The 13310-nt window shown below is 42.0% G+C and overlaps 1 protein-coding gene across 20 annotated transcripts in view; it reads right to left on the reverse strand.

Moving 5' to 3' along the window:
• Positions 1–6165: 6165 nt before the first annotated feature.
• Myo9a (myosin IXA) overlaps positions 6166–13310 on the reverse strand; it is a 305400-nt gene continuing 298255 nt past the window's right edge. For all 20 annotated transcript variants that reach the window (XM_087198928.1, XM_087198925.1, XM_087198926.1 and 17 more), the window contains 2 exons: positions 11433–11575; positions 6166–10735 (listed from right to left, as the gene is read on the reverse strand). In XM_087198928.1, the coding sequence (XP_087055054.1) occupies positions 10284–10735; positions 11433–11575 (595 nt within the window). In that variant the 3' untranslated portion in view covers positions 6166–10283. The remainder of the gene's footprint in view (positions 10736–11432; positions 11576–13310) is intronic.

Below are 13310 nucleotides of genomic sequence, written 5' to 3' on the forward strand. Positions count from 1 at the left end.
TATGTATCTAGGAATTTACTCATTTCTTCTGAGTTTTCCATTTTACTATAGTACCGTTTCTCAAAGTAGTTGCCAATAATCTTTGGGATTCTGGCAGAATCTGTTGTAATTTTACCTTTTTCATTGCTAATTACATGGATTTTGGTCTTTTCTTTCCTTTTTAAAATAAGTTTGGCTAAGGATTTGTTGTTTTGTTCAATCTTTCAAAGAATCTACTCTGATTCACTGATTTCTTCAGTTTGTTGATTCTTTGTATTTCGTTGATTCAATAATTTCTTCCCTGACTTTTATAATTTCCTTCCTTGTACTAGCTTTGGGTTTGGATTATTCTTGTTTTTCTAGGAACTTGAGGTGTATCATTAGGTTGAGAGCACTGTTTTTCTAGCATGTGAATTCACTGCTATAAACTTCCCTCTTAGGACTGCTTTTATTGTGTCCCATGGGTTTCCAATATGTCTTACTGGTATTATTGATTGTCTTAATTTTTTTCAATTTCTTCTGTGACTCAATTCAAGAGGGTTTTAATTTCCATGTGTTTGCACAGTTTTGTGGTGTCTTTTGCCATGGATTTCTAGTCTCACTGCATTATGGTCTGATAAAATGCATGGGATAACTTCAGTTCTTTTGCATTTACTTAAGCATGCTCTATGGGCTAGTATGTTGTCTACTTTGGAGAAAGTCCACTGTGCTGCTGAGAAGAATGTGTATTCTGTAGTTGGGTGGATACTATCTATTAAGTCCATTTGTTTGCAGGTCTGGTTCAGTTCTGATACTTCTTTGTTGATTTTTTGCCTAGTTGATCTGTCCCTTTGTGACAGTGAGGTATTGAGATCCCCCATTACAACTGTACTGGAGTTTATGATTTTTCATGTCCAATAGTGTTTGTTTTATGAAGTCAGGTGCACTGGCATGCATATATATATATATATATATGCATATATATATGCATATATATTTATAGTTGTTAACTCTTCCTGTTGAACTGTTCCCTTAACCAATATGTAGTGACCTTCTTTCTCTCTTCTGATCAGTCTTGGATTGAAATACACTTTATCTAAAATTAGGATAGCAACTCCTGCTTCTTTTCCAGGTTCCTGATGCATGAAATATTGTTTTCCATCCTTGGTTTTTAATCTGTGAGTATCTTTTTGGATTAAATGTGTTTCTTGTACTCGGACAATTCCTCATTTAATGATCTAGTTCCAATCGTGCAACTAGGTTGTTAAATGAACTGGTTGCTAAATGAGGAATTGTATATAGTATGTGCATTACAAGATTCAGAACAAAGAAAGTCAAAGGAAACTCCAAGCTGGTGACTTTGCTTTTATTTGGGTAACTCTTATATGCAGTACTGTAATGTATAACAGAACATAAAACTACAGTACTTTGGGAAATAGGAAGGGAATGTTCAAATGGGAAGGAGAACATGGGGGCGGGGGGAGAAAAGGAAAAGAAAAGAGTAGAAGGAAATAGAAACAGAGCTTTTGTAAATAAGGAGGGGAAGAGGGGTGGAAGGAAGGGGAGGGGATTGGGGAAAAAAGAATCAAGATATATCATGTATAGGTACAAATTCCCTATGATGAATGTGGTCATTATGTATTATCTAAAATGTACCAATAAAATTAATTTTTAAAAAACTACAATACAATCAGCAAAAATTTCAGTACTGTATCTTAGTTTCTTTTCTCATTTCTGAGACAAAATACCCAATACCTGAAGTTAAAAGAAGAAATGTTTACTTTGGCTCATAGTTCTAGAGGTTTCAGTCTATAATGGTGTGGCTCTAAGGCAGGGTGGCACGGCAGAGGGGCATACCAGAGTGAGCAGGAGGCAACAGAAGATAAGCAGCAGCAGCAAGCAACCACAAGACCCCTCTTTCTATCCCTTTTAGTCCATCCAGGCTATCTGCCCTTTCAGAAGGTAGTACTCACACCGAGGGAGGGCACCCTTAATCCCAGCACATCATGCTTAATCCCAGCATCATATCCTTATCTGAGCATCACACACCCTAGATCCAGCCATCTCTGAAAAGCCCCATCTATGACTGCATGATCCTTTGGGGGGACATCGAGGTACAAGCCATAGCACTGTATAAACAAAGGTGTACTGTCCTAAAAAAATAGGTCATAAACCCAAGTGGCAGGTCATATGTCCAAATAGCATGCCTTGGTTGTAAGTTCAAACAGTTGTTAGACAAGTTGTTAAATAGGGAATATCTGTACTGCATATTGTTGGGTTTTGTTTTTTCTTGGTCCATTCTGTCACTCTGTTGTACCTTTTGACTGGGACATTGAGACCACTCACCTTGAGAGAGGTATGATTGAGAGGTATTGTCTTATTCCTGTCATTGCATTATTTTCTTGTTGCTAATTTCATTTTTCCCATTTTGTTCAGCTGTTCATCCTGTCAGATGCATTAATTCTTTTTTGACACATTGGTACTGTTGGCTTGTCTCTTTCTAGCATAGCCTTAAAATATTTTGTAACGCTGGTTTTCCACATACCTTACTGATTCATTTTATTGTCTTCTCAGATATTGTCTCAAATAATCTGATGATGGGGCTTTAGGTTTCCTCCTCTTTGGAACCTTGTGGGACAGTTGGGAATTTTTGGATGCATTTGTTGCCTTGTCTACTCATGTTTCCATGTGTTTGTCTGTTTTATAAGTTTGGGAGTTGCTTATAGTAGAAAACTTTGTTTCTAGAATAGAGAACACTTTAATGTCTACTTTTCTTTGTTGCCCTCTGGGTATGCTTACTGTTGGCTTTTACCTGTGTCCCAGGATCCAACCACTTCTGTTTACTTGTGATGGGAGGTTGGAGCATATTTGCCCCAATTCTCTGGCAATCAGCTGCAGTTATTAATAATGATCCCAAGGCAATCCAGATAGTGACATCCCAAGAAAATCAATTAATAGCAACAACTACATCACCTTGGCTATAGTAATAAAATCAGTATCAATTATTAAAGGCAAACTGAACACTGACAAACCATAAGGACCAGTAATGTACCAGCCCTAGCCATGAGAAAGAGCTCTATAATTATAGTATGAACACGTAAGACAAATCAAACATTGACCTACTATTGACCTATAGTAAATACTATATGGAGCAATTTTCCCCTCTATTAAGAGAACAGTATTCAACAGTAACAAGGTAAATTTAGCTATCTAGAGATTCATAAAGCTTAGTCATTATTCTATTAAAGGTAGAGGGAGAACTGGAGAATGAAAAAAGTAAAATTTGAAAAATCAATGGGATATGAAGAGAGAAAAGTGAAATAGAGCGTCCTACCATATTTCCCCCAAAATAAGATGTAGCTGAAAAAACAAAGCCAGCCCAAATCAGTCTGTGCTTCCCTTCCCTGCCACTACAGAGTAGCCACTGAGCAAGAGAATAGTAAGGTCTAATCTTCTGCATGACACCGGCTATCCCCATGGTAATGACCAGCTAAGTCTTGTTCTGGTTAGGTCTTACTTTCAGGGAAACACAGTACACTGGTACCTCAGTTCACAAACACTTTTGTTTGGGAACAATCGATTTGCAGACAGAAGTGTTTGACAAAATTTTGTTTTCGTTTGCAAATTCTGCATTGGGTAATAAACACCACCACGGCCATCTTTCTCACACAAACATGAATGTGGCCATCTTTTCCAGAACTGTAGAGTGAATTAAGTTCATGATCTGAGGTACCCCTGAATTGAGTAGTAAAAGAAAATTGTGACAGGAAAGAAGAAAAAGAAGAAAAAAGAAAAATATCAAAATGCAGAAAATAAAGTAAGGGAGAGAAAAAGTTGAAAGAGGAAAAGAACAGAAAAAAAGGGAGAAAAAACCCTCAAGCCCCCAAAAACCTGTTGAGAGAAAAGTAATAAAAAATTTTAAAAAAAAACCAAAAAAAACGACTGAGTCAAACAAAATTCTTGCTTTTAAATGAATGTTTTCTTTCCAGGACCTGCAGTTCTGGAATCCACTGTTGGACTTAAGGTTGACACTCGGGTCTGGGTGCTCCTTTCCGGAGGGCAGGGTCTGTATTCCAGCCTGAACTTTCACTTCTCGGGGGCCTTATTTCTGACCCACTCCCTCTCTGCTGGTCTCCTGTGGTTGTCTCTCACCCGGTCATTTTGGGAGGGTAATCCTGGAGTCCTGGAAGTTGCTGGCCCAGTCTGTACTTTCTCCCTGCATCTGCTGGCTTTCCAGGCTTACTTTCTTTCCCCAGGCTGTGTCCTCTTCCAGGATCAGGTCAGTCAGTCTCCCTCTGCTGCTCTGTCATGGGGAAGCAAAATGTGGAGCTGGCTTGCACTTATGGATGGTTGCATCTTTGGATTGGAGGGCATCCTGTGGTGGGCATGGGCCTGACTGCTCGTGGTTAGGGGTGCTGCACAGTGGGGACAGGCCTGCCTGTTTGCATTGGAAGAGCGCCAAGCCAGGCATGGGGCCTGCTAGCTTGTGTGTGGGGTGTGGACCTGCTTGCTTGCACTGGGAGGGTACAGTGTAGCCGGCTGATGTGACCTTAGTAAGCTGCTTTCTCCTGATGCTGTGTCTTAGCTGTCAGTTTTTAATGCAATGTTAGGTCTGTTTTCAGCCGGATACCATAGTGTAGTCTCCCTATAGTTTCTCTGGCTATGATTAGTGAGCTCTGTGGGCCTCATGAGTGTTGGGACACTAGCAGTGTAGACAGCAGCGTGTGGTACACACTGTGTGGCTACTCCTATAATGGGAGCGGTGGTGCCTCACAAGTGATGGGGGTTTCCTAAAGCATTGTCGATACTGGCTGTTACAGGTAAGGATTTTTGGCTTGAAGCACTTGTATTCTGATGAAAAGGTGGTGTACAGGTGCTTCACAGGGGAAGGTGGTGACAAAAACTACAACACCTAACAGGAGTGCATGGTCAGACAAGGTTAGCTGGTGGTGGGAACCACATAGGTGTGGTGACAGCAGGAACTGTGTTCCTATCTGCTGTTACCGTAGCAGTACCCACAGAGCAGCAAGACCTCAGGGCACTTCAGCCATGCACACCTGGAACAGGGTGACAGCTGGGGCTTTCCTGACTTCTTCAAAGTGCCTATGGGCACAAGTGAGAGCAGGACACAGCTGGTGCCCCTGGGCAGTTTCTCTCTGGAGTTCAGTAGGCCATGCATCTTTGGGTGGGGCAACAAGGGGCCCATGGAAGTTCCTTCCCTGGCCTGTTAGTGACAAGAGCCTCTGCAGGCTGTCATGAAAAGGGTGGCAGGAACCACGAGTGACCACCTTTACTCCCACCACTAGTGTGAATCTGCACACAACCAGCCACACCTGTGATCTGAGCGCACACTCCCCAAACTCTGGGTTATTGAGGGGAGCATTCCTGTTGTGTTGTTGACATCCACCTTTAATACTACACGGCACTCAGGAGGTTTGACTGTTACTCTACTGGGCCAAGTGTGGTTCGTGAAGTAGCTACCTGATCAGCCAGGGAAGTGGCATGTGTGGCTTCCCAGAGTAGCCCAATTCACACATTGGTAGGTCTCTAGCTAGATGGCTCCTGGATACAGCACCCTAGGAGTTTGCTGGGAGGTCATGATGTGGAATCCTTTCCCTAAAGCAAGGCTACTGATCAAATCAGACTTAAGGCTGAGGGAAGAGCGTGAAAGCAAAGCAGCTAGGGCTGTTGGCACCCATGCCGACGTGGCTGCTGGGGTTCTCTCCCCGATCCTCCTGCCAAAGAATGGCTCCCTCGTCCCTGGCCGTTGAGGCAGGAAGGTTGGTTGAAAGGATATTTTCTCTATGTCCCAGGTCTCTGATTCTTGTGGGATTGCAGTTTCTCTTGCTGAGTCCTCCCAGGGTCACTCAAATCAAAATGTAGCAATATACTTGCTGGTTCGGTTTTTCTGTGTCTGTGGAGAAGCAAGTGAGCTTTAGGTACCACCGTTCAGCCAGCTTGGAATCCCCTCTAAATTAAGTCTTGACAGCCAGTACCTGCCATCCCTTACAGAGAAACCAACACCTGGAATCTTGTCTTCATGTGAATTCAGTTGAGTTCCAGTAACTCGCCTCTACGTGTTGTCAGTTTGGGGTAGAGGCCTTTCCTTATAACACAGTGTAACTATAAAACCACTGCTGTTCCTTGGGGTTGGGAGTTAGGGTGGGAGCCAGGATGGTTACAAAAGAAAACCACACATACTGCTGCTTCTGGAAGTTTTGTTCTTTAATGAGCCATGGGGTAATTTGTTCATCAAGCTGCTTTTGTGTAGCCATACAGTGCATATTCTGAGGGACACAAACTGTACTTTATACAGATGTCTCGTCCTCCCCCTAAAATAAGGAAGTTACAAAGTGCCTGTTGATTGCATCAGGAATGTAATCAGTTCTGTGGGTGAGATAAATCATTCTTCTTATAGAATTATTCTGTTCAATAAAATGATACATTTCACAGGATATGTCCTTTTATAATAGTCTTTAAAAAATTTACACTCAACATACTTATAAATTACTTTAAATCCATTAAAATAATATAATACTAATCTGTAGTTCACCTTTCCCATAGTAAATACAAATACTTGGTTCAAGAGGTGCAACTTTTTGTATGACCTAATGGGACTAATAAGCATGATGAATGGATGGATAGCAAAGTGACAGGCCCACTGGTGGGCTTTTTGGAAAACAGGTTGAACCAAAAGATCCTCAAGACCTAACAGAGCCATCTCCATGATCCTTTTGCAGTTACATGTAACATCGAATCAGATGTGGGAGTAGGTCCAGAGAAAAGTTGTTACACGTTATTCTAGGAACATGGAAGACAGAGGACTCCCACGAATACCAAGGATTTTACTACCAAGGCCAGCATGGTGTTGGGAGACAGAGCTGGGAGTTGTCACAAAGGTATGAGTGAACCTCTGCTTTTCAATGCAAAATGATGCAGATGCCACATCCAGTTCCCCACCAAGGGCAGAGGATGAGGTGGATGAGAAAGCCACCTGAACTGTTTGAAACTCTTAACTTCGGACACATCCTGAGAATTCTAATTCAGCAGAATGTTTGTGAAAGGTAAACATTCACAGGTTAACAGTTAAAAACACATGGCCCAGAGAATCTGACGTGAGATAGAAGGATTTTCTGGATTGCCTGCCTCTTCTCGGCACACTTCCAGAACCCAGCTTTGACCCAGAAAACCATCCTACTGTGAATGGAACACAGAAGTCTCCACTAATCTCTCAGCAGGCTAAGTGCTATGGGAAGTTGGGGACTCCAGCATCCTGACCTCAGGTCCTTCTGTCTCCCTCTGCAAGGCTCATAGGAGGTAGGTTGTCTCTCCATTTGTGTTTTCAGAAGCCCGGGGAGGTCAAATAATTAAATGGTAGGAAATACAAAGTGCATCATAAACTAAGCATGTCACCTCCCTCTATCTTGCCTGTGCTAATTTGCTTTAATCTATAGTCTAGAATGAAGTTCAACTTCCTGCTTCTGTTATATTTCTATGATACATATGCCATTACAGTAAGAAAACACTAGCTTCAATGGGCAGAAGAAAGAATGTTGTATTCGGGGCTGGGACTGTGATGCCGACTGAATTTTGGAGTGTGGGCTTTGAACATGGTGCCACCCCAGTAACTGTTGCCATATAGATATTTCCTTTGAGGCATTTATGAAATCAAAGAAAAGCAGCAAAGGAGAATATATGTCAAAAATCTGACATATATTCAAGATCAACATCCTACTCAAGAGTGTAATGCAGCATCCCTTGGTGCTGATGTGATGTTAGCTGTAGAGAGGACCAATTAAGAACAGATAGACATGGACACAGCATTTGCTGAGTTTTGAAGAGTATGGCTTGGTCTCATCAGAAAATAACACCTGTCATCCTAGGAGAGCAGCATTTTTCCATCAAAGGAGTGGGGGCCACACTTGCTGTGACACATTTCTACAATGGCTTGGCTCTCCTCCCAACCACCCCCATCCTGGCGCCTGTTAAATGACTGGAAGTCCACAAATCTAGCAACCAAAAAACAATTTTTTTAATTTAATTTTATCCAAATTCAGGTTTTAGGTCCCTGAGAAAAATTATAAAGTATCTTAACATCCATCAACTAGTTCCTACAAAGTGACCTATATAAAGGGGTATTTAACTGCCAAAACCTTATCTTGCCAAAAAAACCCCCAAAAACTCCACAAAGATTTAGATTGGAGAACATGTGCCAAGATGTGTTCCCTGGGTCATCCCTCTGGGACAAAGAAAATTATTCACAAGGGTAATCTCTTTTTAACAACATCATGGACCAAATGGAAAGTAACAGTCAATGCCGAGCAGTGCACTAATCTCCCCAAAATCAAAGTGTGCAACTGAGTATGGTCCCAGGAAGCAGCACCCACCTTGCACACAGCCATGCTGGGGGACTTTCCCTCTGGGACAGTCTCTGATTATTCGTACTTTGAGATAGGGGTCTTGCTATGTAGCCCAGGTTGGCCTCAAACTCCTGAGCTCAAGCAATCCTCCTGCCTCAGATTCCTGCATAACTGGAACTACAGGTCTGTATCACCAAGCTTTTTATAAAATTCACTTTTACAGGTTAATGTTCATCACACAGGACATGAACAAGGTGGCAAATATTCATGAGCTGTAAAACCTTACATCTGCTGATTAACCATCATTCTGGAGCTTTTAAAGGCTTCCTTTCCCTGGCTCAATTCTGAACCAAAACCAGAAAGAGGGAAGATGCATGCTACCTTTAGCTGCCACACAGAATGATGGTGCTACCTGACCCGGGGGGCTGGCCAAGGACCACTGATGCAATGGTATGAGGTTCAGTGTTGTGTAACAGGAGAGACTGCCTGAACAATCAAATCAAGGAAGTATGAAAAGAATAACCACAATTCAGGATACAGGTGGTAAGGCTCTTTTTCAGAACAGTGCATGTGGTAGTTAGACAAGATGCATGTAGTTAACTTTAAACATTTTCACACACTTAACTCAAAGGGTTCCATTTTTTATACATTATAAATAGCAAAAACAGACTTCATCGCACAAATGTTAAGATGCTTCAAACATGTTGTGGTAAGTAACATAGTATAGAGACCACCAGTGATGAAAAGATGGCCGTATTTTTCTTCAACCCAGGGATGAGTGGCTCTCATTCCCTATTTAACAGCCTCTAACCCGAGGAAGAAATTCCCTGGGAAGCACAAGGTTAAAAAGAAATAAACATACTAATTTACAGTAAACTTCATACATATTTACAGTAAACTTCAGTAACCAGTATATTAACAAAAATACCTTCAAGTAGTCCTTGATTTTTTTTTTCTTCTACTTAATACTGATGGTCTGAGGGAAAGTAAAAGTTAGACGGGTCATATTAAAACCTCTGATATTCTGGCAGCTTTCTATAACACTTATTCATGCAGTATTGTGTGTTTTGTGGGGCAAGTGATTTAAATTGTCACATTATTTGGGTCCATGGTGGGAGAATAGGCTCATGTATGGTCTTCAGCTTAATCTATGCAAAGAGAAATTCCTGGATGGATTAGGATGAAACCTTCATGTTTAGGGATCACTTAAATGTCTCTGGGACATAAAAGAATCCGATCTTCGGATCAGGGAGCATGAGAAGAGTATAGCTACTGAAACTTCATTCCATGCAACAGATTTGGCAGGAACTAATCAGGAGTTAAACCAGCATTGATTATTTTGACATCAAATATCAAAAACAAAGCATGTACTCTTGTCTTCATCATATAACCAGGTATCTCATACATGCTCTGATGGCTTAATGGAAATAGCTTTTTCACTTTTCCCAGCTATAACATGGAGTGTTTTTCAAAGAGAGCTTTAGGCTTTTTATGAATCCTTGGGAAAAAATTATATTCTACCCCGACTCTTAATCTCAAAATAAAGCTGCAGGCCTTTCGCTGTCGTGGTTAAGGTAGGTTTATATGTTTTCTTCCAATGTTGGAAATCAGAGGGTCCTTCAGGTCCACAATATCCCCCAGTAGTTCAACATCTATCTCCAAGAAGGGAAAGAAAGGTGGGGGAGAGGCAACTAGCACTGACCAAAATCCCCAGGCCTAAGTGGCTTTGTTCAGTGAAATCTCGATTTAAATACAGCAGCCAAGGCACAGCTGGCTCCTTCCCAGCAAGCTTCGAGGAGGCCTTTCTACTTCCGATGAAGGCCCAAGAATTCAGCACACAGGCTGCAGGTGCATGCTCAGCCTGGAGGCATGACCACAATTAGGACTATTGTGGCACGGTGACAAGGCCCCAACGAGGCCATGTGTGCTTACCACTCCAGCCACAGGGGACACACATCTGCCAGTTCAGACCATGAACTCATTATTTCCAAAGAGAGCCAGCTGCTGGGCAGAGCTGCAGTCTGGGTCCACAGCTTTCCTGTGGCCAGACACTACTGTCCCCTCTGGGGTCTCTTTGGTTTTCTGAGGCGAGTTTCTCACATTCTTTAGTTTTTGTTTGCCCTTTTCAGGGTTGAAAGTCCCTCTGCTGATGAACTGAGGCTTGTCTTCCAGGGATTTGGTCTGGCCCAATGGTCCTTCCATTCCTGGAGCCTCGCTGGCAGAGGCAGCTCGGTAGAATGGAGATTTGGAATAAATCTGAAAGCGTTTTCTGGTGCCATGAGATGATGCAGTGTTGGATAGACATGTGGATTCCACAAAATCCAAAGAGTCCTGCTGCTTTTTGAGCTGCTTTCGCATTTTTCCTGAAGGTTCAGACTTAGCAGCTGCCTTCAGGGAGCTGAGGCCTAAGCTTCTCTCTAATACAAAACAAGAGACCAAAACTATAAATGTCAGTTTCCTCTAAAGCAATCTGACAAATAAGCATGAGTCACTGTTCACAAAGGAACTGAGTGGGCTAAGATTTGGAGGGTCCAGGCTGATACACTCTGAAAGGTCTTAAAAGAGCTCTCTACCCATTTCTTGTATCACCACAACTACACTGAAGGGTTGATCTGTTGCAGTTTATGCGAGAGCTTCACAAAGGTGAATGATTCCTTAGGACTTTGCCACCTCATGTAAGATCAGTGCAACCTTAAAAGGGTGCTTGGTATGTGACTATATCAACAGCAGAGGCCTAGAACAGTCACTATCATTTTAAAAGCTGAGAGATTAAGTACTAAGTTCTGTCTCCTTGAGATATGCTGCTCTATTAAACATCTCCTTTAGTGTACTGTCCTATCTCACAATTTCTGTCTCTCACCATTAGAAAATGGGCATGGGACAGTACGACAACATGTACTGGGACTACTGGCTTTTCTCTGGAAAATGTAAAGAAAAAAATTACCACAACTACACTGAAGGGTTGAACTGTTGCAGTTTATGCGAAAGCTTCACAAAGGGATTCCTTAAGACTCTGTCACCTTCTCATGTAAGATCAGTGCACCCTTAAAAGGGACTCTGTCTTCCTTCTTTGCAAAACAAACCTGGAGTCACCGATCTGACATGCTCATTTACCTGACCTCTTGGACTTGGTACCCTCAGATTCAATATTCAAATTTTCTGAGCTATCAGCAGTTCCAATGGAGGCCTCAGACTCAAGGGTTTCATCATCAGAGGCACGGGGTTCCAGTACTAGCATCTCAAACGTTAGCTCCTCCCTATAAGATACAATCAGTAGATCCAGTTAGGAATTGGTAAGAAGTGAAAGGAAAGGGAAAGAAGACATTGAGAGAAAGTCAATAATCCAAATAACAAAGTCAAATTTCTTACTGTGCTCTCCAGAGTGGTGGTAAGGACATAAATGCCAAGGTAATGGTGACAGCTAAAACTAGATGACTAAAAGACACACAGCAGGCCAGGGGTGGTGACACATGCCTGTAATATCAGCACTAGGGAGGCTGAGGCAGGAGGATGGCTGCAAGTTCAAGGCCAACCTGAAGTATACAGCAAGACCCTGTCTCAAAAAATCCAAAAAGACACACAGCAAATGTAAGACTAATAATAATGGTAGGGCTAAGGTAAGCTGAGGTCTTCTGGTAAAATGAACTCTACTGATGTGTTTAGAACTCTGATCTCCTGATTATCAGTCCAGAGTACTTTCCTCTCTCTGGCGCTCAGGTTCCTAATCCAGAAAACAGATTAAATAGATAACCTCTAAAATTCCTTTCAGCTCCTATGTCCACAAGCTTTACTAACTGGATAGAGACTTTATCCCCTACCATTGCCACAGACAAGCCTTTGGATGAAGTAAACTACTGGTCTTTTCCGGTCTTCGATGCTATGTCATCTCTAGTTCTAGTATTCTCTTTTCTTCATCAGTCACTGACCTACCTCCCAGTCATGCCCCCTCAGGTCTCTGGTACATGACTCCTAATCTTGCTTTCTCAGGACTGCCTGACAACACCTTGATATATTTCAATTATCTTTGTAAAAACTCACTTTAAAGCCTTAATACCAAAGATCCTTTATGTCTGTGCCTTCTTTTTCTCCACTTATATAAGCCACTTTCTCCAATGGACAGACTCTCCAGTTTATTACCTGGAAATATTCCAGCTCTGAATCCAGTATTTTATGTCTACCCACAATATCCTTAACCTTCCAATTTTTGCTGTCCCTTTCAGATTCCACTTCTACTTTACCTTGAGACCACCAACCTGTTCCAGAAGTCTTACTAGTAATTCACTACTGCAATTAAAATTGTCATATGCCACATACATTCTCATCTGAGACTCTGCTCATAGTTCCTTCTTTGCAAAGACTTTCCCCTTCCTACCAAATTCTTACTTATCCTTCAATACCTCTAATACCATCTTCAACAAAATAGAGGTAGGTCCTCTTTTCACATCACTTTTTTTGGCGGTACCAGGGATCAAACTTAGGACCTTGCGCTTGCCAGGTGGCCTACATCCCCAGCCCCTCACATCACTCTTATAACAAACCATCGGCCCCTGGTCAGTGTGTCCCACTTCTGCCTTACCATGTTTTCTTTTAGCTGACCTAAATTCTAAAATCAATCCCAACAAGATAAAGTCTTTGAACAGTCTCATGTCCCCTCATGAATCAAGTTCTGAGACCTAAGATGTGAGTTTCAGGAACTGGGGGACCCTAAAGGATATCTTTAGGACTTGGACTAGTATATAGTACCTTCAGGGGGAACCATGGGATACTCCCATTATCCCTAAGGGATGGGTAGTGTTACCCTAGTGATGATGAAAGTAACAGAACTACTTATCTGTCCCTCTCTTAAATTGCAGCTGATTCCCCTACCCATTATCCAAGCACCCTGCACATCCAATTCCTAAACCCATGGCCATAATGATCTTTAAATAACCCTTCCTTAGAGTTGTAAATACTGCCCATTCCTGAAAAAGACACCTTTGTCTTAGCCTAGGG

This window comes from Heterocephalus glaber, unplaced genomic scaffold (assembly GCF_053883595.1).
Source record: "Heterocephalus glaber isolate CG9 unplaced genomic scaffold, H.glaber_assembly_v1.0 deba00001689, whole genome shotgun sequence".
Taxonomy (NCBI): Eukaryota; Metazoa; Chordata; class Mammalia; order Rodentia; family Bathyergidae; genus Heterocephalus; species Heterocephalus glaber.